Genomic DNA, 26893 nt, shown 5'->3' with positions numbered 1-26893 from the left:
TACAAGAGTGGATGGCAATAATTTCAGCTTCACTCAGGGCAAAGCTGGGGACAGGGAGACAGAGAACAGGGGCAGTCTAAGAATGAGATCGCCAGTTAGTGAAGCAGGAAACGTTCTGGAGTTAGAAAGCCTGGGTTTGAATCCTGGTTCTAGCTCAGGGATTTTGAGCAATTCACTTAACCTCTCTGGGCCTCAGTTTCTCCATCTGTAAAGAGGGGATGATAATAGTGTCTCCTGCCAGGGTTGCTGTGAGGATGGAATGAGATTATCCAGGTAAAGCATTTAGAACAGAGCCTGGTACCTACTGAGCATCTGTCTTCAATAAAGGTTCGCAATCATTAACCACTTAGCAAACTTGGATACCTCCCATGTGCTAATCCTATCAACTTGCCACTGCCGCCTCAAAACCACCCATCATGAATGATAAACTTGGCTCCCTCTGTGACTGGTCCCTGCATGACAGAACAGAATAAAGCTACCACCAACCGGCACGACTCCTAGTTGGTGCACGGTAATGGCCGATTTCAGTTCTCAGGGCTTACAAGCAGCACACAACCACACAGATCACCCCATCCACTCTTACCACAACCCTGCTTGGGAAGGATTATCTACTCCACTTTACAGCTGAAGACACTGAGACCAAGGGAGATTCAATAAAGTGGACAAAGTTGTCCGGCTGGCAAACAACCAAAGTGTGTTGGACTCTATGACTGTGCTCTTAGCACACAGCTCCTCTGTCCTGAGCCCTGTGTGCTCTCATTTGCTTCTGTCTGGGAAATCCATGTTGACAGCGTGCAACTCCCTCCCTGGCCAGGGCTGGCACCTGGCACTGGAATCGCAGGCACTCTGCCAGCTGGGCCGTGACTGTCTGACTCACTGTCCAGTGCGTGGCACACAGTGGGTGCCCAGTAAGTCTCTGCTGTGCATTTCGTACAGGTTTCCATGACCCATTCTTCTCACCATCATTTTATCCCCCAGGAGATTCCAGGAGGAAGTCCAGAAGTAAAATGATGGGGGAGAAGGTCTCCCTCTCTCATGACTGGAAATTGTTTTGTTTTTCTTAATTACAACTCAAGCTCATGTCCGGGGCTGCGGGGGGACCCCATGGGTCACAAAGGAAGGGCTAAGGCATTTTGGTCTACAAATGCTGCGCCTTTCCCCAGCCCGACTCCTTCAACAGATTACATCTAAAAAGATGACAACTGCCTTGGGAATGTCAAGGACAGCTGGTGCGCTCTCATTCCGGGTTCAGAGCAGGGCCTGTCTTGTTACAAGATGCTGAGGAGCCCTCTGCCTTCAAGGTCTGACAGCATTAGCCGGTGATGAGCAGGGCTAGGTTTCTCAGAAACCATGTTGCCTGCAAAATCATCTCAGCAATGTTGACCAGAAACCTCCAGCTTGAATGAGTGTGCCCTTGCGTGAGGTAATTAATGACATGGGGTCTTTCCATCAGCAAAGGTGGGAGAGGCCCTGGCAGGCTGGGCTTTGCAGTTACAGCATAGAAAAGCCTGGCTGAGACGAGCAGGCAGTGAGCTGGGAGTGGCGCTCCTGGCAGAGGGATGGGCCTGGGCAAATGTACAGAGATGGGAAGGCACGATCCACACTAAGGGAGCTGCAGCCTGACTCCAGGGCACCATTTTCATAGGACGGATTGTGAATGGTGCCCCTGGGGAGTTGTGCAATGGGTCACACTGAGTCAGGAGGCTGCAACAGCCACCCTTGGCTGCAGTAGAGAGAAGGAATATGCACAGGACATGGGGAAAACTAGGAATGTAAGATCCTCCACCCTCCACCCCACAAGGAGTCTTAATTTAGAACCAGATCTGCAATTCCGGTTGATGTGAAGCAACCACGCCACGGAGTTTCCCAGGAAGGGCATCTCACCAAGGACTGTACCTGTGTTATTTCTCTGGCATTCTTCTCGGGCTCATGCAACCTAAAAAGGAAAGAGACACACAGATAAAAATACCCTCACTATCTCAAGTGCCCATGCAAATTGATAAGAATAACATTTAGGCTCCATTTTCTATATGGGTTGAGGACATGAATGAAGGACTCATAACAGAAATACAAGTGCATATCAAATGTTTGGACAACGGGGTCAATCTCACTAAAAAGGAATTCTAAGCAATGCACTATCATTTTTTTAACCTACTCTACTGGCAAGGATCTTTAAAAATTATAATGCTTGCTGCTGGGGAAGCTATGGTGAAATGAACTGGAGCTTTCATACGTCGCTGGTGGGAGAGGCAAACCAGTACAATCCTTTTGGGAAGCAGCTGGCAAAATCAAGAGCTTGGAAGATGTCCTCATCCTTTGACTCATAATTGCACTTTTTTTGGGGGAATTCAAAATATAGAAAAAGCTTTCAACACAAAGGCATTTGTCAAGGGCAGGATGGGGGAGGAGGTTTATATCTTAGGGCTCTGCCAATTGGGACTGGTTAGGGAAATTAGGATAAATCCACAGATAAAGATTTAAAAGGTTTATGAGGAGGTTTTTTTTTTTTTTTTTTTTAGTTAAAAATGCTTACATTAAAATGATAAGTGAAAAAGGAAAATTCTCTGTGGGATTATCTCCATTATGAAAAATGTGTGGATAACACTGGAAGGAAACATAGCAAAATGCAAACTGCAGTGGTCTTTGCATGGTGTTTTTTTTTTCTCCTTTTTAGTTTCCCATATTCTCCAAATGTTCTGTATTATAAACATCCATGCATCATCATTAAAGAAAGAAAAGAAAAAGACCAAGATATCCAAGTTAATCAAATAAGTTGTTCGTGCACTTGCTTCTGTAATTGGAGGCCACGGCTTGACTCACTGGAGGGTCACGGTCAAGGTGATGAGCAAACCAGAGCCATTGGCTTGGCAGAAGTTGTGTAAATTCTCAAGCCGGCAACCCCGGGGATGTTAGCATGGATAATGTCAGAAATGAGCAGTGGGGCTTGGCAGCAGGGTTATTAATGGATTTGGCATGAGTGCTTGGCTCCGAAAGCAGTTCTGAGACATGACAAGCCCCACGTGGCCACAGAAACAACCCTCCAGGAGCAGGGGCACGTCTGCTGGGGAAGATCACGCAGCTTTGTCCCCACCCTACTGGCCTCCAGCCCTCCTGGAGCTCCCCACTGGCTGGCTGGTTCAAGTCCAACTCATCGCCCTGCTCAGAGTCCCATGTGGTCTGATGTGCTGCCTCCAGGCTAATTCACTGCCCTACCCTCATGTACCCACTCATCTACCCACCAGATATTTCGGGGGGGTGGCATTTGATGTTATGTACTTCATGCTTCAATAGCAGCCTCGAAGGACCCCCTTGATCAGTTTTCCTCTTGGCTAACTTTCGTGTCTCCTTCAAGACTCAACGATGGTGTCACCTTGTGATGGCTCTGCTGACAGTGCTGGGCTGGCTGGGCTGCCCCTCCATGACAATCTCAGATCTCCTGTCTATCTGCATATCCGGTTTCTATTGTTGTCTGCCTGCCTGCCATGCTTCCTCACCACATGTGCTCAAAAACAGTGATTTGGAATGAATGCCAGTCAGGCTGCCCCAGGGCCTTTGCATGCTCCGTGCTGCTGCCTCTTCATCTGCTTCAATCCTTTTCTTCCTTCAGATGCTATTTTAAACAGCCTTTTCTTGGAGAAATATTCACTGAACCCCCAAACTCCATTCTCAAAACATTGGGTTCTTCTCTTTCAAAGCAATTTCAGACTATAACCAATTATCCATTTTCCCCATATCTGTGTCTCCCCTGGATTTTCCTATTTCAGTGAATAGCTCTACCATTGTTCATCCTGTGCTCAGGCTGGAGAAGTGGGAGTCAGCCCTGATTCTTCTCTCTCTTCCTTTACAGCTCTCATCTAATCCAACCTAGGGCTCGTCGGCTCCGCCTCCAAAATATCCATCAAAGCCAGCCACCCCATCCTCTCCACCACCCGAACTCTCCTGATACCTGAAGAACCTCCTCCTTGATCTCCCCACCTCTATTCCTGCTTCCCTGCCCTCCATTCTCCCTATCTGAAATGCATAAGTGATGTCATGTTACTTTTCTGCTCAGAATGCTCAACCCCTCTATAACCACTCCAAGGTGGTCAAGTGACACCAGCTCCAAGGCTCAGCCTAGCCGACTGCTCTAGGCTTCATCCCTCTCCTGCCTCTGCTCTGCTCCAGCTCCTCTGGCCTCCTCTGCGCTGTGTGCATGCATCTGACTGCTCCTGTCTCAGGGTCTTGGCACTGGCTGTTCCCTCTGATTGGTGTAGTCTTGTCCCAGATATTCCCATGGCTAAAGCCTCCTCATCCTTCAGTGATCTTCTAAATGTCACCTTGCAGACAAGTCCTCCCTGCTCGCCCCAGGCCCCACCTCCTTGATCTGCTCTATCCCATACCTGGCTTCATTTTATTTAGTCAGCAGCTGCACAACATCCCTTATTAACTTTCCAGCTTGTCTGGTAACCTGTCTCCTCAGCGGACATTGAGCTTCACACAGGGAGGAACTGGGCCAGTCTCATTCACTGCTGAAGCCCCAGCACCAAGAACTGTGCTGACACATTGTCAGCAGTCCATATGCATTTGTTGAATGAATGAATGAATGAATGAATCTTTCTCACTGGCTCTGAAGTGCCATAAGACCAGGGGTAGGCCTTTTCTGCTCCCCTTTGCAACCCCCAGCTCAAGGTTTGGCACTGAGTTAGGCTCAGTCCAGATGAATAAATGAAAGACTCAGGGAAGCCCTAAATATTCCAAGAATAAACGCAGTGAATGTCTGACAAGTGAATAAATGGCTGATCGAATGAACCCCAGTGCCCAATTAAGGGAGCAGAGACACATTTTTCTCTCGTCTGAGCTGGGGAAGATTACAGACAATATTCCGTCTGTACATTCCTAACCCAGGGAGTTAGAGAGAGCCAATCCCTCCACCAGCCCTGCAACCTGAAGAACTCTTTGAGCTCAAAGTGGCAGCTTCTCCGCTTGCAGCCTCCCTGAGGTGCTCGGCTGTTACTCACACCAACGTCCTCTGGAAAATGTCTGATCCCAGCAAGCCAAAGCCGAAGCCGGCTGCTGCATGGGAAACCACCATTAGCACTCACTAGCTATTGCTTTGGTTTAGAGAGATGAAAGGGAGCAAGTGATCTCATGGCTCCCTTGGTAGGCTCACGCTGGAAAAATAAAAAACAGGCAGAAAACGGTTGGTTTCTCTGGGGAAGAAGAAATAGACAGCAAGAAGCATGGGAACAGTGATGAAGGCACCAGCTTTAGTGCAAGAGATGTCGAGGCTGAAGTCATCATTTCGGTGCTTCCTAGCTGCAGGACCTCGGGAATGTCACGACTTCTCTGAGCCTCAATTTCCTCAACCATAGGATAGGGAATAAGAACCTTCTAGAACAGGGGTTCTCAAAGTGTGGCTGGGGAACAACAGCATCAGCACCACCTGAGAACTCGTGGAAATAGAGATTCTCAATCAGGGACTTTGGGGGTGGGGCCCAGTAATCTGTGTTTTAACAAGTCCTTTGGGGATTCTGTAACACCCTCAAGTTTGAAAACCACTGTTCTATAAAATTGGGATAGTGATAAATCATATCATATCTTGGTTTTCTGCAAGAATTAAAATCACAAGTGGGCTAATATACATAAAGGCATAGATCGTGCCAGGAGCACAGTAAGTGCTCAATAAGTGGTAGCTGTTACTGCAGTTATTATTATTGACAATGTTCTATTCTTACAGAAACTCATTGTTTAATCGGGGAGGTAAGACAAGTAAAAAATAATGACAACAGGGCCGGGCGCAGTGGCTTATGCCTGTAATTCCAACACTTTGGGAGGCCGAGGCGGGTGGATTACCTGAGGTCGGGAGTTTAAGACCAGCCTGACCAACAAGGAGAAACCCCATCTCTACTAAAAATACAAAATTAGCCAGGCGTGGTGGCGCATGCCTGTAATCCCACTCAGGAGGCGGAGGCAGGAAAATCATCTGAACCCAGGAAGTGGAGGTTCTGGTGAGCCAAGATCACACCATTGCACTCCAGCCTGGGCAACAAGAGCAAAACTCCATCTCAAAAAATAAAAATAAAAAATAAAAAAATAAAAAAAAAAATAACAACAACAGAAACAAAAAAGAGAGATCCTCCTAGATGGGGCTGTGTAGCCACTGGGAAGCAGCATTTTAGGGATTCAGAGAAGGCAGAGTGGGAAGTGCCACAGTGGTTTAGGATGGCATGCATTGATCCATTCATTCATTCATTTGTTCACTTGTTCATTCGATAAACCTTTACTAAGCACCTATCCCATTCCAGGCATGGTGCCAAGTTTAGCAGCTATTTGCAGTGAACCTCAGGGACATGGGCCCTGGCCTCGAGGGGTGGGTTATGAAATGGGACAGGTGCAGAGACACCTTGAACACACCGGGGTGTCCATGCTGGGGCACCAGGAAGGTTCACAGGAAGCCCCCCAACCCTGGAGGATGTTGTGCCCTTGCTGACCTCAGGAGGAGCAGGAGGTGACCAGGTGACAGGAGGGGTCCCGCTCTAGCTACCACATTGCATAACTCCAGGGGGTGCCATTCACAGAGCCCACTGTGCCTGCCACCCCTGGAGCTGGGGGACCCTGGGTAGTGCATGAGCAGGGGCAGGGAGCACACCCCAGCAGAGAGGGCAGTGTGCAAGGGGGAGGAGGAGAGTGAGGGCCCAGCCTGTGGGAGGAGGGGAGGTGGGGGAGCACAGTGTGGTTGAGCCGTGAAATGTGAGGACAGGGGGTGGCTGGAAGTGAAACTGTTCAAGGCAACTGGACCACAAGGGGCCCAGGAGCCTCAGGGAGGCATCTGGACTTTATCTGGAGGGACAGGTAGAGCCACTGAAGGTTTTTGGCAAAGGATATAAACAAGTCTCGCCCTTGGAAGAGTGTCCTAGGTGTGGGAATGACAGGCGCAAGCATGACAAAAGGAAAACACATGTGCCCGAAAGACAGTGAAGAGCCTAGTTTTGCTGGAGAGGCAGCTCTGCTTGTTCAGGGGAGGAGAAGGCCAGAAGGTTGGGCAGGGCTCAGACCAGGAGGCCCCCTGTGGAGATCAGAGCAAGAAGCAAGGCTTTATCCCAAGAGTACCTTGGACTCACACTGCTGGGCAGGAGCGGGGCACCCGATGCTTCCCAGAGCCTTCTCTGGCAGAAGAGCTGCTCCTGCTATATGCAACTGCTTTGCCTGATATTTGCCCCATCACTCCACCCATCACCTGCACCCCCCAACTCAGGATACAGCACTCCACTGCCCCCAATCTTGAGGTGGTCCTTAACCCTACAGCCAATCTGTCAGCAAGTCCTCTTGTGTCTACCTTCAAAATATATCCAGAATCTGAGCATTTCTCAGCCCATCCCACCACTTTGGTCCAGGTCACCATCTTTTTCTGCTTGGACCGGGACCGCTACAGTCACCTACACACCCTCACCTCCTGTAGTCTGGGCTCCACATGTAGCCAGGCGACACTTTTAAAATAAAAGTCAGATCATGTCCATCTTTTTGTTCCTCATCCCACTGCGGATAAAATCCCAAGTCCTTCTAACACCCACAGGCCCCACTCCAGATCATCATGTCCTATTCTGTAATTCTGAAACCCAGAAAGCTCTAAACCATCAAAAGATTGGCACTATGCAGTTGCTGGCAAAATCTGGTGTGAACCAACATGAAGCTATTTATAGTTTTATTTATCACCCTTAGCACGGATGTCCACATGGTTCTATGCAGATAGGTTCACATGGCAGATTATGGTGTGCTGCCTCTGCTCTGCTGGGGATGAAGATCAGAGGCCTTCCAAAACGCCGATGAAGATCAGAGGCCTTCCAAAAAGCCAATAAAGGCTTTTCACAAAATAGTTCATAACACCTCTGACTGCAGGGGCATCTGCAAAGGACACCAAGATGCCGAGGACCTGTGTCTTCCTGACCTTATCTTCTTCCTCTCCTTCCCTCTGGCCCAGCACACAGGCCTCCTCTCTGGCCCAGCATGCTGCTCTCCAACATAGCTCACTAGTTTCAGGCACCTGCTTGCATCCCCTTTTCACAGGCAGTCCCTTCCTCTGCCTAAGACAGTCCCCCACCATTCACCTCCATCCTCTTGCAGGGTAGGAGTTGTCGCCACCTGATATGACACCATGAATCACTTTATTTCTGCGTTTATGCCTGTTTCTCTCACCGGCGTCTGAGCCCCATGAAAGCCTAGGCTGATTCTTGTTTACTGCTATATCACCAGCTGGTCCTGAACAGGGCTGGCACATAGTAGGGACTCAAGTCACTAAAAATGTGAATCAACAAACTAAAGTGCCATCGGTGACGTACATCAGTGATGTAATGTCACCGTCTGAGCCTCTGACCAGGCTGTGAGCTTGCAGAGGGCACAGATTCTATCCTACTCATCCCGGCATTCCAGGGCCACAGCACGCCAAGGTACTCGATAAATATTTACTAAACAAAGGAAAGAGTAAAGTATACAACTTGGATCTGGGAGGATGCATCCGGTGGCATGTGCGGGATGTCTGTGAGGACAGAAAGCCCAGGAGGTCTCTGCCCCAGTCCACATGGGATTAGACAAGGGTCTCGTTGTCTGGGGAGAGCAAGCAAGAAATCAGCGCCTCTGTGCACTAAAAAAAACCCCTCATTTGCGACAATAATTAAAAACAGCATGACCCAGTGTGAGGAGCTTACAAAGGAGAGAAAGAGACATGTTGACCAACACATTGGTGAGGTCAGTGGACATGGATTATGCTTTGTAGTCTGGGGGGCTGTCAAACAACCAAATAATAACTGCAAGAGGGTCTGGACCACTGATGCACTTACCTTGTAGAAGAAGTGGAGCCCTGGGCTGAAAGACAAAAGAAACAAAAGCCAGTTGTTTAACTAGAAGCACACTTTTCTTATGTAACTATTTTTTGGCAAAAGGTTTGCCTCCAGGGATGTGGAGAGGAAATACTGTAATCACATCCTTGGAACCACAGGAGACCCCCATGCCCACCCAGTGGGCATCCTCTTCCACCAAGGAAGCCCGTGAAGGAGTAAGCTAGATGGTCCTGCTTTTCCACTTCTGGAAGTTGCCAGGAGTCCAAAAGCAGCCTTCAGCCTGGGAGGGGACAACCGCCCAACCTCTGTCTGGGTCTCACCTCCATTCAACCACAAACCTCAGCGGAGACCCTCCAACAAGCCTAGGTCCCAATCAGTGCCCTTCGTGGCTTGAAAACAGATTCTAGCAGGGCTGCAAATCGGGGATCAGGTGTGAACCCTGGGTCTGCTACCCACTCACTCACTGTGTGACCCTAGATGGGTCACTTCCTCTCTCTGAGCTTCTATAACTTGCAGGGTTGGGCTGAGCATCCATTTATTTACATGCCACCACTTTCCAAAAAAAGGATCTTGGAAGGAAAGAAAGTATCCATCTGGTTCAGAGGTTTTAAACCTGCGATATGGAGTAACCCACAGAGAAGCCTCCAGGGTTCAGCAGCCATTTGATCCCATTTTGCTGTAAAATTGTAATTAAAAAGCAACATGCACACCCAAATGCACTCTGCACTGCACTTTAATAGGCTGGAGGCTGCCACATTGCAAGAATTCTTGCTGCCGGGTTAACGCTTGGTGCCTGGGCAGGTCCTGGATCTTTAGATGAGGTGTACCAGTTGGAAGCTGTGCTCAGCACTGGAAGTCTGAGTGGAGGCTGACAGGTTGCAAAGCGCTGGACACAAGTCATCTCTGGAAATCCAGTGACAGGACACCAGTCACCCCCCTTTTACACCAGAGATACTAGGTGACTCCTCAGGGTCACACAGCTGGGTAGTGGTTGAGTTGAAATCAGGACATTTCACTGTGAGCACTGAGAGGTTGGGCAGACCCCTCCAGGACCCTAATGAGGGAGAAGGGGGGTCTAGTTATGGCAGAGGGAGGTAGTGTGCAAGGTGGTCCTAGACATGGTCCTTGGGTTTAAATTCTGGCCCCACCACCTCCTGGCTGTGAGGCCCTGAACAAGTTGTATAACTTTCCCATGCCTCAGTCTCCTCATCTGTAAAGTGGGGTTAGTAATGTCACCCATGAGGTCTGTGGTGAGCACTGACTGTTACTACAGGGAAAGCACAGTGAGCAGTGCCTGGCACATTGGAACTGCTGGGGGATACTAGCCGTCCCTGTCACTGGGGCCTGTGTTTGAGAGCTAGACTCTGCACACAGACCTGCCACTCGGGCTGGGTGGCCTTTACCAGAGCTGCAGCCCTGCAAACTCCATTCCTCTGCAACACCTAAGCCCACAGTAATGAGCTCACACGTGCCAGGAGCCTGGCATGCTGCTGCCTGGGGCTGAGATGGCCAGGATGTCACTATCGGCCGCTACGAATGCTTCATCCCACGGGATGGGTTGTCACCCTTGGTGGGGAAGGGACCTGCTTCCCCACCCAAGGAGGAGTCCTCCCTGTGTGGGGCTCTCCAGGAACTTTAGGGAATCCATTAGGTAGACGTCTTGGTGGGACATCTTGCAGATTCTGCAGAAGCAGGGCCTGACTCCAACCCTCCCAGACAGGAGCATGAGGCTTGGCCAGTATCTCAGAGCCAGCCCAGGAGGGAGGGAAACTTGGGAGGCAGAGGTGAAGAAGCTACCGAAGGGATGCGTGATTAGTGTACAATGTGCCCATCCAAGCTCAGCTGTGCCAGGCCACAGAAAGGCAGCTCGGGACAGCACTTGTCCCTTTGGAGGCGGTGGGTCACAACCAGCATTTTAAACAGAAAAAAGAATATGACAAAAAAGAAAATATCAGTTTTAATTTTATATACAAAGGGTGTGTGTATGTGTTGGGTTGAGATGTGAAAAGTATTTCTATCTCTTGTAATAAAAAAAGGTTGCAGAAATACCAGCTTAAAATTGTCTTCTCCAAGAGTGGGAAAGAGAACATATATTTATGGCGATCCTAGAATGTGTCAGACCCGTTATTTCACATGGGCTTATTTGGATCTTATAACTTCTCCAAGACAGGCTTTGCTAAACCCATTTTACAGATGGGGAAACTGAGGCTTGTAGAGGCCAAATTGATTGTTTAGAGTATACAACCAGGGTCTGGAACCCTGGTTTGTCTGACTTCAAAGACAGAGGCCCTGCCACAGCAACAACCAACCCTCCCAACAACCAACACACACACACAGACACACAGACACGTAACACATGCACACGAACAAGGGGAAGCTTTGTCCTGGGTTTGACCCTGTGCCCTCCTGCTGTGCAGTCAAAGGCTATGCAACTTGCCCTGTGAGGGGGCTTTCTAGGGAGGTGGCTCATATTTCTGGGCTTACATACAATACGGGTAATACTCAGGGCTGACATTTATTGAGCACTTGTGTGCCAGGTTACTTCCCTAACATTTCCCATGCAATCACTTGTTAAGTCCTCTGAATCAAATTGTGGTGCTATTATCTCCATTCCCTCTGGCCTCCTGTCCAGGGGCTGGTCATGTAACCTAGACTTGTACCAGGAAAGCAGAAGTCTGCCGGGAGGCTCCTGGGAAAGACGATGTCCTCCCTGAGACAGGTAAGAAGAGTCCCTGCCTCCCCTCTTCCCAGGCTGGCAGCTCCCTTGATCAGTAGTGGCCCCTTGAGGACATGGGGCCTGGGGCAGTGATGAGCATCTTGTAACCATGAGGGAGAAGCCACAGAGTGACCCACCCAGACTCTAACGTGGTGAGGCCACTGCCCCAGCCCTAGCACCACTACCTCTGGACTTCTTGCTACTGGCAGAAGCTGATGTCCTTAACCCAAAGCACCCAATGGCATCTCCCTCTGAGGACAGTCCAGGGACAAACCCTTAGGGAGGGAGAGGGGAATGCACCCACCTTTCTTCTGTCTGATTCGGACGAGGTAGAGGGCCGCCATCAGTAGGGCCACCAGCAAGGTGCACACCACGCCCACCACAATATAGATGTTCCGTTCATTAGGTCCAGTGTTCTCTAGGGACCACATGGAATAGAGGCTTCATGTACGCAGATTAAAAACAGAGAAAACCAAACCCACCACAGCTTTTCACCACTAAAGCAGGCATCATTAACTGAGAACATCTGGCTGGACCTTCTCAGATGTCTCAAGCCACATGGGCACACTCACAGGTCTGTACACACTTGCCCACGAGGCTCATCCACAAACAGCACAAAAACCACGCTGAGGTGCCAGGGGGGAATATATTCGCCGCTGACAGCTACGGAGGAACCCCTGCTGCAGGATACAGGAGTGTTCCTCGCTCCTGAGGAACAGAAACGTTCCTTCTCATCTGGAGTGAACCACAGAGCGGTCATGAGGGCACCCCAGATCCACTGGAAACTCAATCAGCAGCTAGAAGAAGGGCAATGTGGCTAGCAGGCTCTGCACAGCTCAGGGGCTGACCACCGATCTGTGCCTGGCACCTGGGCCGTGCACACTGGGCTCAGGAGTTAGCATAGGGGCTCTGAACCAGGACTCTTGAAATGACGATGGAGGCTTGACTGCCCACAGCACAGGTAAGGGGGTCATAGAGTAGAACACAGTGGTTCATCAGAAGCAGGGCTCTAAGCCACAGAAAAGTGCTTTCAAATCTATGCTACTAAGTAGCTGTGTGACCCTGGACAAGTCAGTTAAGCCTCCCTCCAAACCCTGGCTTCTTCTTCTGTTACTGGGGCCAACAGTCATCTCTACCTCATTGGCTAAGGATTATGTAACCAACCAACCAACCAACCAACCAACCAACCAACCAACCAAGCAACCAGCCAACCAACTAACTCTTTTATCCTCTTTCACTCAAAAAGCATTTATTGAGTGCCTACTGTGGTCAGGCCCTGAAGCTGCAATGCTGAGCAAGATAATCATGGCCCCTACCAGCTGAGACTCAGAGCTGAGGGATCATGAAGCTCATCCCCTTCAACACAGCCACAAGCAAGTGGAGGCCCGGAGAGAGGCACTGACTCGTCCAAGGTCACACAGCAAGTATGCAACAGAGCTGGTGTGGAAAGCCACACATCCTGTCCCCCGATGCCCTACACATCCTATGAAAACCCGGCATTGCCCGATGCCCTACACGTCCTATGAAAACCCGGCACTGCCCGATGCCCTACACGTCCTAGGAAAACCCGGCATTGCCCGATGCCCTACACGTCCTAGGAAAACCCGGCACTGCCCGATGCCCTACACATCCTATGAAAACCCGCACTGCCCGATGCCCTACACGTCCTAGGAAAACCCGGCATTGGCCAATGCTCCACACATCCTATGAAAACCCAGCATTGCCCGATGCCCACACTCCTATGAAAACCCAGCATTGCCCGATGCCCTACACATCCTATGAAAACCCAGCATTGCCCGATGCCCTACACATCCTATGAAAACCCAGCATTGCCCGATGCCCTACACATCCTAAGAAAATCCGGCATTGGTGAAACCAAAGGGTCACTTTGACACAGCCCCAAGGCTGTCTTTTAGAGCTTCCCTGAAGGGTGCATGAAGGACAGAAATGGCTTCTATTCTAATCCATTCAAGGGTTCTACTACGTACAGGGCATCAGCCACATTGATAACAGGTGATGAAATATTCCATGGCTGCACTGAAATGCCGACCAGGTGCCACCATTTGAAAACAGAAGAGATGTACACCAACACCACATTGCAGGGGCTGAGAAAATGGCACCTTGACACCCTTACACTCTCTCAGGGCAGTGACAGCATTATCTCCTCCTTACATGAGTATGCCTTTTGGCCTAAAGTGTTCCTTGGGCAATCACACAGAAATAGTCACATGTGGGATGGAACATGTACAAGGATGTTCGCTGAAGCACTGACTGTATGTGGGACAAGCTGCAAACACCCTGAATGACTCCACCCTGGCTTCCAGTGGGGCAGGCTCCCAGTGGCAGCCAGGGAGATGAGGCAGAGGCTAGAAAGAGTAGGGAAGAGGGGCTGAGCCAGTGAGAAATGGGGAATGTGACAACTGTCAGGTAAAGAAGGGAAGATGCAGGCACCATGAACAGATGGGCCCCCTCTCTCCCTCTTTCCTCCTGTGATATAAATCTATGTCAAAAGATCTATCAAGATGTGCATCAAACTCTTACCAGTGGTGACTCTTGGAGTGTGGGATTTGGGGAAATGAAGCTGACATTAAAATTGTACTTTATAGACTTCTAGATTATTCTACAATAAGCATGAATTACTACTTTTAACATTTAAAAAAACCCACAAAATTAAAAGTTTAAAAGAGCTGGGTCAGCTGAAATAGAGGCCTCACCAGCGGCGGTATTTGAGCCCTGCTCCTTCGGGTGGGCTGAGACCTTCAGGTCATGGCTTTTGCTGATCGCTGGCTGCCCGTCATGCTCCACCTGGCAGGTGAGCTTCACATCATCCCTGTGGGCAGATACATTCACCAGGAGCCAGCTCATCCAGCTGTAGGTGCCATCCTTGTTCTCTGTAAGGGTCGAGGCCGTTTCTGTCCGGGACACGTTTCCATTCTCCAACCAGGTCAGCTGTAGTCTCTGGGGGTAGAACTTCCTCACCTGGCAGGTGACATTCACCTGGTTCTCTGCCCTCATGGGCTGCTGAGTAACCTCCAAGGTGGGTGGAACTGAAACAGCACAGGGCAGAAGCTCTGACCTTGTGGCACAGACAGATCACAGGGAGGGCTCCATAATGTAGCTCCCACCAACACGGTGAGGGCATCACCAGGACAGTGCTAGGCAGGCAGCAGGTGCTCAGACATTGAGGGTGCTCTTTGCATAGGAATGAAATTACTAAGCACAGTGCCCAGCACACAGTAGGTGCTCAAGGACTGGTAGCTCCTGCTAGGCTAAGAATGAGTGAAATCTATAAGCACCACCCCTGGCATGCAGTTGGAATGTTGTAACTGTAGCAAAATAAAGAAAATCACCAAGCACATAGCGGCTTAGCTCATAGCAGGTACTCATTAATTGTGTTTGCTATCAGTGAAATAAATGAAACGGCTAGCACAGTCCTTGGCACCTGGTGGGTGGTGTGGTCACCTAGCCACTGCCATTAAAATGTTAGTAAGTGGCTGGTACATCTAGGGGCATAGGAGGTGGGCAGTTAGGAATTTAGGTTCCAGGCATTTCAAGCCCTGGAGCAAGAGTAGAGCTGGATGAGTGGAGGGTGGTGGGGGTCGGGCTTGGCGGCCAGGTGTGGGCTTGGGCTGGGTGAGGGTCTTCTACCTCGGATGGTCTCAGACAAGTTGGCAGTCCCACGAAGAGGGTCCCCCTGCAAGGTGACGTGGGCCACCTCACAGATGACTTGAGAGCGAACGTCCTCGTGGGCCAGCACTACCTTGGCTGTGCTATGGATGCTGTAGGACACGCTCTCTCCTGCGGGGTCCACGTTGGTCTGGAAGTCTGAGAGCTGATTCCCATTTTTGAACCATTTCAGGGTGATGTCTCTGGGTGAGAAGCCATGGGACTCGCAGGTGAAGCTCACTGTGTGCGTAGGTGTGGCCCTTGCCGCAGGGCCCGATACCACGGGGGCAGAGGGTTTGGCTACAAAAGGAGCATCGATAATCAGGAGACATGACTCAGATGACAATCACTAACGATAAGTGTGTGACACGTTAAGAACCTTCTGAGACATTATTTTTTATCCTTCCAATAATGTGGAAGGATTAATGAGGGTGGTGTCCTTATTCTCATTTTACAGAGCAGGATGCAAAGGTTGGGAGAGGTGAGGACCCACGTGAGGTCAGACAGTGTAGGGGCAGGGCCCGGAGGGAAGTCCAGGCCTGAGTTCAAACTTCTCCACTCCACACATGGTGACTTCCACCAATTTGGGCACAGGATCAAAATTAACGATCCATCTCATCCTCGGTATTAACTTTTCTACCCTGCCTCTCCTGGCAACAGTGCCAACCTCAGAGAGAGCGTTTATAGAGGTCAGTGCAGGGAGTAAGTAGCAAAGTGGCACCACCATGAGAGCTGGAACCAGGCCACTCAGCCCATGAGAGGGGCGGCCTGGCACACCCAGCTCCTTGTCTGCAAAATGGGACAGCAGCATTTCTCCTTCCTAGGATGCAGCGAGGATTAAATGAGGCAACAGAAGCAGTTTTGCTTTGCATAAACACAGAAGATGCTTCACGAAAATAAGCAAAAACAGATCTAACTTTAACTCAGACTTTATTCATATCCAAAGCTCTCTCTTCAGGTATTTATGAATTTACTTCATATTTTTCATTTTCTCCACAAATATTCCAGCAGGGTCTAATCTGTGCTAAGTGCTAAATTTGAAAGGAAGGGACACTTTTCTGAATCTGGGGTCTTCTTTGGGGTCAGTTTTGGATAGATACTAAAGATCACCAAGTGTGGAGAAAGCCAAAGTGGTTAATTTCTTAATTATCAATTAATTACACAGACACAGGGCGCCCAAGCAGGCAGAAGCACTTCCTGGGTCCTGAAAGCACACAAACGGCTGAATCAGAACGCGGGCTGTTTCTCCCTGCAGATGGGTCCTAAACGTGTCTCCAAATTGCTAATCATTACCCTGTACCTCCTATCGCAGTCACCAGGAAGCACATATCACACATACTTGCATTTGTAAATATTAACTTGCTCCCTAACACCCATCAAACATTTTGGGGGCACAGTAACGAGGGTGTCACTTGAAGAAGTCAAGTCATTGAGGCCAGCAGCCTGGATGTCCCCACAGGGCTGAGGGGCTGCAATCAGTTCCCATTTATCCAGGGCTTCTCTGGCGCTGGACACTGGCTGCTCCCTCCATGCCCCTCAGCTCTTTAATCCTCACTCCATCTCTGTGAGGGGATCCTTGTGTGAGCCCCTTTTAGGACGAAGCTCAGAGAGGTCCAGGGCCAAAAGTGGATACAAACCCCACTCTGGTAAGAAGAGGGAGGATGAATGCAAGCACAGAGCCTGGTATGCAGCAGGTGCTTAATAAATGACCCCTGTGACTGTTATCAGGAGGTCTGGTCATTATTGCTTCTGAATCTACACATTTATCCTTCAGGCAGCAGAACAAAGAGGAGCAGAAACACCAAGAAAAGGCTCAAACCCTGCTCCCTGCGGCTCATGACAAACCCACATGATAAAAGGAGCAGAAACCACCAAGTGAGGATTCTCTCCCCTTTCTAAACAATCCCCTCAGGAAACAAGTTTGGCGAATTGGCTTTCAAAACACAAACAAGATCACAGGCGCCTCCCTCCAGAGGAGCCATTTACAGAAGCTGGAAGCATTTTAAGGGAGGAGGGAACAGACTCCTCCGTGACATCTTGGTGTGTCGAGGCAGGGAGGATTCTGGGGCCGAACTGGAAGGATTTGCTGGGATTCCGGCGGTCGTTTAGACACAAACATTTTCAAGATGGAAGGTTTCTCCACACTGAGGCTGGATCTGAGCAGGGCTTTGTCTGGGGCCCCTACCTCGGCCCCCAAGGCCTGTATTATAAGAAGAGGTCTGGCCAGGCCACTGGGGCCTCCAAAGAGCTGTCCCGGGTGCACATTGTTCAGAAGCATCCACACCCTGAAAAGCTGTTCTCCCATCTGGCACCACAGAGGACCATCTTTTCCAACTTGTCCTCTGTGACCTCTGGGTGTCTATCCCAGGGATTTTCAGTCCTGGCTCTGTATTAGAATCTTCTGGATTAATTAAAAACTTCAGAAGCCTAGGCCCCTGCCAGGCCAATTGAAGAGGCATTTCTGTGGTGGAGCCCGGGATTTATTGCAAAGTTTCCCAGATGATCCTAAAGAGCAGCCAAGATTGAAAACTACCTGCGTACATCCTAAGGACCATTTACCCTTGAGGCCTGGAGGAGCACTGACCCATCTGAGGTCGCATGGCTTCACATCACACAGCTCACATCTGTTGAACATTGACTGCAGGCCAGGCGCTGCCCTAAGCACTCTACAGGATTTAACTCATTCCGTCCCAACTCCTGGTCTGTGAGGTTGGTGTTATCACTGACAAGTGAGGACACTGAGGCCCATGGTGGTGGAGTGCCTTGTCCCAGGTCACAGAGCCAGGAGGTGGCAGAGCTGGGATGGGGCCCAGGCAGTTGGACTCTGGCTACACTCTCCTAATTACAGTTCTGCAGGAGCTCAGTGATAACCCGAACACCGCCACCATTCCGAGGCTCTGTACATCCTCTCCAATCCTCACAGAACCTGTGAGGGTTGGCAATCATCATCATCATTTCATAGACAGGGAAGCTGAGGACTCAGGGAAGCCAGGATTTGCCCAAGATCACATGATCTTGGGAAAACCCCATTGCTTACTATGGTCTATTTTCTCCCCAGGCTCCCTGCAACCTCATAACATCCTGGAAAGGTTGGTACAATTATCGACGTTCTACACATGGGGAAACTGAGGCTCAGCAAGGGGAACTGGGTTGCCCAAGGTAACACATCTTAAAATAACACCTTGATGGCAGGGTGCAGTGGCTCACACCTGTAATCCCAGCACTTTGGGAGGCTGAGGTGGGTGGATCACCTGAGGTCAGGAGTTTGGGACCAGCCTGGCCAACCTGATGAAACCCTGTCTCTACTAAAAATACAAAAAAAAAAAAAGCTGGCTGTGGTGGTGGGTGCCTGTAATCCCAGCTACTTGGGAGGCTGAAGCAGAATCGCTTGAACCCAGGAGGTGGAGGTTGCAGTGAGCCGAGATGGCACCATTGCACTCCAGCCTGGGCAACAAGAGTGAAACTCCATCTCAAAAATAATTGAAAAAAAAAACCTTGATTTGGGGGTGTCTACTCTGCATTGGGTGTTTTATATACAGGAACTCAAATCTTTTCCACTCTGCCAAAGGAGTCCCTGATTATCACCATTCTACAGATGAGGAAACTGAGGCTGAGAAAAGCGAAGGCACTGTCTCCTCATCCCTCATGTACCCAATGGGCATTTCCAGTGTTCCCCAAGCTCTTGTGTCAATCAATTGAGCAAGTGCCTGAACTTCATGAACCCTGACACTGACCACCACCTTCCCTTTTTCCCTTTGAGATCCCTGACTTCATGCAGTTCTAGGGAGAAGCCTCCCTCCAGGGTACCCAGATCTGGTTACCCTATAGCCATAAACTGAAGTCAGTGGGCTCCTGACAGCCTGAGGGGATAATATAAATTCTTGCTCCAATGAGCCCCAAGCACCCACCAGGAAATGCCTCATCTCCTCATCCTTAGTCCTCAGCACCATGAGTAGGTGGGCACGTGGTCTGCTGGGCTGCAGGAGGCCCAACTCTGCTCCATGGATGCTACTCAGTGATGTTCTGAGACCTGTCCTTTAGGAACAAGTTCCCATATCATGAGACATCTGCAGGACCTTTCTGATGGGGGCCAGTCCCTCCTACTCCCATAGGACTTGTTTTGTTTTTTCTTTCTTTTGAGACAGAGTCTTGCCCTGTCACCAGGCTGGAGTGCAGTGGTGCGATCTCGGCTCACTGTAATCTCCGTCTCCTGGGTTCAAGCATTCTCCTGCCTCAGCCTATGCATGTTGCTATAGAACTGCAAGAGTTTGGAATGAGAAGGGTGGAGCATTTCTTCACACTTTGACAAGCATAGCTGAGTGTTACAGAGACAGGGGCTGTGAGTCAGGCTGGTGGGGATCAAACCTTGGCTCCCCCACTGGCTCACCACACAGGTCTCCTCTCTGAGCCTCAGAATCCTTATCTGTAAAGGGGGCAAGAAATGGCTCTTCCTTCATAGTACTTGTTATAAAAGGAGAAAGTGTCAGGATGAGGATCTGGCCCAGCTGCTGCTCCCTGGCCCCCTCCCACCTCCCTCCTTTCTCATCCAGGGCATCATTTAGGCTGACAGCATGGCAAAGAGGAGTGAGCACTCTGCTAGGAGTCAGCAGATCTGGGTCACACCTGAGCCACTTACTTGCTGTGATTGTCTAGGCACGAGATGCATCATCTGGGAACTTCAATGTCTTTTCCTATAATATCTGCACAATCAGAATAAAGCCACCCTCCCTGCCTATGTCCAGCGGTTGTGGGGAGACTTGATTGTTATAATGTCTAGGAGGGAAATTAGGCCATAGCCACACACATTAAAACACACACCCCCTCTGATCTAGCAATGGCACGTCCAGTGGGCATCTACCCCGTAAGTAGGGTCACACATGTGTAAGGTCATCCACTGCAGGACTGTTTTAATAGCTCAAGGTTGGGGCAACTTACATATCCATCAATGGAAGGCTGTAAAATAAATCTGGTATTTCCATAAGCTGGAGTATTCTGTAGCTATTACACAATGGAGCAGGTCTCTATCCTGATATGAAATCTCAGTATCAAATGATATGGCTTACGTTTGGGAGAGGTTTTCCAACCACCAATGGGCCTAATGGTCTGAATGTGAGTATTGTGAACCTTTAGGAAACTGATGAAAAGGAGAAGTGCTGGCTTCCTGCTTAGCGGTTCTGTTCAAGGAGCTTTCAATCAGCACCTATGATGCACCAGGCTCTTCTATGGAAACAATGTCTAACACTGGGGCAGGAAGGAGCCTCCCTGGAATCAGATGTGGGCTCTGGTCCAGATCCTGTCACTAACTGGGCCTATGACTGTGGACAAGGCCCCTGTCATCTCCTGACTTCAAGTTTCCACCTGTAACTAGGGGTTGGGCTGGATGGTCTGAGGGTGCTTCCTGCACTAATGTCCCAGAATCCGGAGTTTGAATGGGGCTCTGGCAGTAAATACAAAATGAGCATCTTTGCTGCCTTAACTGAGGAACCCAAAGTCACCCAGAAAGGAGACCTCCTCCCTGGGGTGAGAGATATTCTATGATGACCCAGCTTTGTTCAGAGGCTTTAGTGACTGCATGAATCAGTCCCTAAATCACACAAGGGTTTTTCTAAAAGACCCACAGAAAATTCCCAAACCTCTGGCTTCTCCTCTCACCAGGGCCATCAGATTAAACAGTAAATCTGTGCCTTTTAGGAATCTCAGTTGGTGTTTGGTGACGAAATAAAGGAAACACACCCTGCCTGCTCCCTGCCCTGGGTGGATTTCTTATTGGAAGGGATGAGAACACAAGCTTGGCGGAGCCTGGCACACAGTAGGTTCTCAGTGAGTGCTTGTCCCATAAAGGAGACTCGGCTGCCCCGAGAGGGAGTGCTCTCTGGAGGCAGCAGGTGAGGTCTGGCCCTGTGCCCGGGCAAGTCACTCTATCTGTCAAGTTTCCTCATCTGTGGAACCAAAGGGCTGGGTCAGCTTTGAAGAGGCCAGGGCTACAGAGCCAGGCAGATGAAGGATGCACACGTTCCCACCCTTTACCAGCCGTGGAGCCTTCAGCAAATAGCATGACATCTCCAGGCCTCAACTTCCCTTATTTGTAAAAGGGGAGACATCAATTCATGAAAAGGGGCAGCCACCACCACACCTCATCATTGCTCAAAGAATGGAAGGTGTTATTATTGAGTTATTGTCACACACCAGGGGTGAAGGAGGCCCACGCTGTACTCACCACGCACAGACAGCTCAGTGCCTGCTCCAGACTTAAACTCCACATCGACAGGGCTCCCTTTCCGGAACTTCACACAGTAGTAGGTGCCGGCATCTGCTGGGGTGATGTTACTGATGCGGATGGAAAAGTCCATGTTGTTTCTCTTTGTGGGGTCTGAAACAGCTGTTACCCGGGGGAAGTGGCCTTCTTTCTGATTGTAGATTAATTCCCGGCCTGGTCCAGCTCCTCTGAACCACTGGATGGGTCCCACAGGGATGAGGGAGGTCGCATGGCAGTGCAGAGTGGCCGACTCTCCAGCTGCAACCGATACAGACTTCTTAGGCTGAATCACCTGCAGCTCCTCCTCACCCGCCACTCCTGGAAAGGAGCACAAAGCAGTCATTTTTTTTTTATCCTTACCTGATCCTCTGTGTTTTCTCAAGTGTTTATCAGTTACTTTCATTGACAGGGTGCACACCAGGAGCAGGCTGTGAGGTCAGTATATTGCATGTATTATCTCATTTAACCTTCACAACAAACCTGCAACATGAGCCTATATTCTAAGTGGGGACACTGAGGCACAGAAAGCTAAGTGACATGGGAGAGTGGGTTTGAATGCCTGGACCCTCTCTGGAAGAGTCACATCTGAGCTGGGCTCTCTAATTCTAGTCTGAATGAGCCAGAAGGGAGCCTGGTGTTCCAGACAGTGGGAACAGCCTGGGCAAAGACTCAGAGGAAAGGCATGTGTGGGGCTCTACAAGGCATTAGATTCTGTTTCTAGCCTGGCCCAGGATGCAGGCCCCGAGAAGGGAGGCTGTACTCAGCGGTTTGGGCAGTAGGAGAACGTGGTTTGAGTTCTCGATCAGTGGCCTATAGCTGTGTCCTTGGCAACCACTCAGGTGACCAAGAATATCCAACATAGACTCATGCCAGTGTGTTTGAATCCCCGCCTGGCGCCCGGGACTGAGCCTGACTTGCAAAGTGCCACACAAATTCAAGACCTGCCTTAGTTTGCCCTTACTGCTCTCAGCCTTGGTTTCTTCATCTGTAAAATAGTTACTATGACCCCACCTCAATGGATCTCCGGGAGGACCAAACAAGCCAAGGCTGGGGACAGTGTCCAAATGCAGCATCTGGTCTTTAGAGTCATCGGACCTGGTTTGAAACCTGGCTCGCCCCTTGTTCTTGTGGGACCTTAATTTACCCATCAGTTTTGAGTCTCAGTTTTCTTAGCTACAGGATGGGTGGAACAGCCCCCAAACCTCTGCCTTGTTCTGAAAAGAAAATGAGATCAAACATAGAAGTCACTTAGCCCTGAGATGGGCACTGATGCCCTGTGATCCAGGCCTCAATGTGATGGGGACACACTGGAGCTGGACCCAGTCCAGGCCTCAAGGGCTCCCAAATGGGTAGCTGGAAGGAGTTGTAGAGGTCGGCTGCAGGAGCCTGAGCCCCAATCAGAGACACTGGGGAACACAAGACAGGGACCCTGGGTGGAGAAATTGGGGTGCAGGGGGGAGAGCCCAGACAGGAAGAGGAGGGCAGGATGAGGTTGTCATGAGATGCGTTGAAGATGCTTAGGGACCAAGTGAGAACAGTTCAGAGCAAGGCAGAGCCAGGGCCTTGATTCTGAACAAGGTGAGGTACAAGAAACAAAAAAAAGAGAGACAGATCATGATTATAAAGACCTCAGAGAAACACACGCCTGAGAGACAGAGGCAGAGTGAGAAAGTGAACTAGAATGGGGGAGAAGGAGAGAACAAGGTAGACAGAGGAGTGGCAGCTGCCTGGTATGCAGGTGACAGGTGACCTGGGGCCCCAGTTGGACTCTCCACTGACCCTTCATGTGACCTTGTCCTGCCCTGACCTGGGCCACCTTTGCCTTGTACATCAGACAAGGCTGTGGCAGATGTCCAGAGCAGCCCCTCTGGCTCTGCCTGGGCAGAAGAGAGACCCTGTGAATTTGCCCACCAACCCGTGGCCTGGCACCGCCCCGCTGGTAGGGACAGGGCAGCCAGGTAAGGAGGCTCACAGACCCTTATCTGCCCTCACTGCAGCAAGCCTCGGGCTATCTGCCCATTGTCCTGCCTCTTTCTCCCATTCCCAGCCTAACCCAGTCTTGACTCTGGCAAAGGATCGCCCTTGGGGCCCGGTTCTCATGGCAGGTGAGTGGAGTCTCAGAGTGCCTAAGACCACTTCACCTGCTTTGGGTGTAAATATGACCATTTCGACTTTATTTTCCCGATCAACCACTTAAGACCTCAACTGCTTTTATTGTCAGGAAGTCCAGCTTCTCATTTCATTTCCATTTGAAGTTGAACATGGCAAGATCTTCATGGCGCAGGAGAAAAAAACAGAACCCACAGTGGACAGAGGCCCAGCCAGCATCAGACAGCCTGAGAGGGGTGAGGCTGGTAGACAGATGTGTGGGAGGCCCAGGAGGCCCATCCAGGCGGAGACATCAGAGGCAGCACCAGCAGCTGCCAGCAGCACTGAGCTAGGAACTTTCCCGACAGGTCTGTATTTCAGCCTCGACACGGGACCAACTGGAAAGGCTGCCTCGGGGGAGCACAGTTGCCGGGGCCAGCAGGCCTGGGCGACAGCATGGCTCTCCTCTTAGTCACCTCTGTACCCACCTTCCCTGGACCCCCATTCCATCATCCATAAAGTGGGATTCCGGCATCCACCCCAGCACAGTCATGAGGACCGACACAGTGGTATGCCTGCTGCATAGGTGCTGGGTAAGTTTTAATTCCTATTCCCGTTATTATCACATAGCTATATTATTCATATATTTGATTTTCTCTGGATTGTCCTATTCCCAATAGTAGGATGTAGGATCCACAAGGGACTGTTTCCAACCTCCTGCCTAAAACACAATGTCATCGATAAAAATATGCAGAATGAATGTGGTAATGAATGAAGGAAGGAAGGATTTCGTTGGCTCCATGACCCTGGGCAAATCTCCTCTCTCTTCATATGTTAAATGGAGTTGATACTGGCATATCCAGGAGAGGGTGCATGCCTGGAGCCCGGGACTGAGCCTGGCTTGCAGTTATTATTATCCTTATCAATAACACCACACGGGGCTGTGAGTCAGCAGTTGGTGAGGGAGCAGGAGGCGCAGGAGAGGCTGCGGAGTCAGGCGTGCAGCATGTTGGAGCAGGGCTATTCTTGTGGTGCAGCCGGAGGCCTGTAATCACACCCCAGGCAGGCGACAATAAAATCTGGAGTTGTGTAGGGCTGGCTCCCCCATTTTTTTTTTTAGCTCCTCTCAAGCTCTCTCCACCAACTGCAGCCAGATTTAGGCGGCTTAATTAATTAGCTAGTGTTTATAAAGCGTTTGAAGAATTTTAAAAGTGCGACGTAAGTGCCAAATATTATTTTAATCTGTGTATGTGTATGTTTTTTCCAGTAGAGAGGTTTTTTTTTTTCCTTGCTTGCTTTCTTTTTCTTTGCAGGTTCTGTTCTGAGAATCAGGCTTGTTAAAAATCACTCCTGGTTCTGGGTCTGGGGTCACTTGCTGGCCAAATTATTTCCTGCTCTCTCTTGCCCTCCTGGCAGAGGATGCGACTGTCCAGGGGCCTGAACCGTCTCAGGGAGAGGAGGGCGGCTGGGCAGGCATTCCCACGCGCTGCCGGTGGGAGTGGAAATTGGAACATCCTTTCGGGAAAGCAGCTTGGCAGGATGAACCAAAGGTGTGAAATCTGTTCACCAGCCTTTGCTGGGCTGCTCCCCGAGGACATAACCCCAGATATGGAGTAGGTTTCCTGTATAACGATCTTTAAAATGTTGGAAAAAGCCCAGCCAGTCAATGATAGGGGATGGTTAAGTAAATTACGGCCTATCCCCTATGTGGAATTACAGGCAGCCATAACAAGCCATTACCATGAAAAACGGCGGTCATATAGAAATTTTCATGGCATCATTTTAAATAATATTGTGTTTATGCAAATAAAACCTGTTCATTGCAAGACATTTAGAGAAAATAAAGAAGTATGAAAACAAAGTAATAATCTCACATCATACCATCAAAGATAACTGCAATCAACATTCTGATGTAGTGAAAATATGAGTGAAGAAAAACAATCTAACATCATACCTTTAGGTAACTAAGAATATGTGCAGACATTTTGCTTCATTCACTTAAGTGTTTGTATGATAATGCAAATCTCCTAATATCCAAGGAAAGGAGATTGGCTGATCCCATCATGGTAAATCTACTTTCACAGCTATAGGCCAAGTCTATAGCCATGAAAATGATGGTACAGAATTACAATGGAAATGTGTTACAAGATCAGAGTCTGTTACCAAGTGGTAGATCCAGAGTGATCCCAAACTCCCAATTTTGGAAAAAAACAATGATACTAGAGAAAAAGGTTTGCAAGGATGATAAGTTAAACATGGCACTGCTGTGGTGTGTTACATCTGGGAAATGGGACTGAGGTAGGATGGAGGTCGGCATGTTTTCTTATTACTTTATAATAAATCATATATTGTATTTTTTTGCAGTGAACATTTATTGGTTTTGGAAAAAAGTTAAAGTAATGAAACAAAACACATGAACACGTTTTCTAAGGGGAGAAGTCAGTACAGTGGGTGGTCACCATATGTTTGTTGTAAGTGTCCACAGCAAGGGCGGTCAGTGCTGCATTCTGGATCCTGCCCTGTGCCAGGCCCTGAGCTAAGGGCTGTGAAATGGCTGTGTAACTGGCCTCATGGAGCTTCCACCCTCGAGGCAAAGATGGATTTCAAAGAAATCACTCAAATGATTACCTCTGGAATGTACCCAACCCCCTTGGGCAAGAGGCTCCTGCTGGCATCTTAGATCCCATCTCCTGGCTCCTTCCTGTGACCTGCTTCTCCCGCCACATCTCCTTTCTCTTCTTTGAATTGGCCAAGGAGGATGTGACCACCTGCATTGAATGCCACTGAGAGATGCAGTAAGATGAGGGCTAAGAACTGACCACTGGGATTTAGAAAATATATTAGATTTCTTAAAAAACAACGTTCATGTGTGTGGCTTTTGAGATTAAAGGATGAAAATAATTTCATAAAGGGTGAAAAAAATTAGCATGGATACTTTTCTTTCTTTTTCTTTTGAGACGAAGTCTCACTCTCATCACCCAGGCTGGAGTGCAATGGCACAATCTCAACTCACTGCAACCTCCACCTCCCGGCTTCAAGCAATTCTCCTGCCTCAGCCTCCCAAGTAGCTGGGGTTGCAGGCACCTGGCACCACACCTGGCTAATTTTTGTGTTTTTAGTAGAGATGGAGTTTCACCATGTTGGCCAGGCTGTTCTCAAACTCCTGACCTCAGGCAATCTGCCCGCCTCAGCCTCTCAAAGTGCTGGGATTACAGGCATGAGCCACTGCGCCCTGCCCACATGGATGTTTTTTCTAATAGAAAAAAAATCAACTTAGAAGCAAAGCTTGAGGCAGGGATGGGGAGGGCTGCCTAACCCTGGGGTGTGAGTCTTCCAGAAGCCTGTCTCAAGAGG

General features: G+C 49.6%; 1 protein-coding gene across 6 annotated transcripts in view; it reads right to left on the bottom strand.

Annotated features, from left to right (window-relative positions):
• SIRPA (signal regulatory protein alpha) overlaps positions 1 to 26893 on the bottom strand; it is a 45424-nt gene that overhangs the window by 3226 nt on the left and 15305 nt on the right. For 4 of the 6 annotated variants that reach the window (XM_030826583.1, XM_030826586.1, XM_030826584.1 and 1 more), the window contains exons 3-8: positions 21413 to 21769; positions 15178 to 15495; positions 14244 to 14576; positions 11834 to 11947; positions 8814 to 8838; positions 1885 to 1936 (exon numbers count right to left, since the gene is read on the bottom strand). In XM_030826583.1, coding sequence (XP_030682443.1) covers positions 1885 to 1936; positions 8814 to 8838; positions 11834 to 11947; positions 14244 to 14576; positions 15178 to 15495; positions 21413 to 21769 — 1199 coding nt within the window. The remainder of the gene's footprint in view (positions 1 to 1884; positions 1937 to 8813; positions 8839 to 11833; positions 11948 to 14243; positions 14577 to 15177; positions 15496 to 21412; positions 21770 to 26893) is intronic. The other 2 variants (XM_030826587.1, XM_030826588.1) reach the window with 1 other exon arrangement.

Source organism: Nomascus leucogenys, chromosome 13 (genome assembly GCF_006542625.1).
Source record: "Nomascus leucogenys isolate Asia chromosome 13, Asia_NLE_v1, whole genome shotgun sequence".
NCBI lineage: Eukaryota > Metazoa > Chordata > Mammalia > Primates > Hylobatidae > Nomascus > Nomascus leucogenys.
Note: the sequence above shows the minus strand (reverse complement) of the source record. Positions and strands in the feature narration are given on the sequence as shown.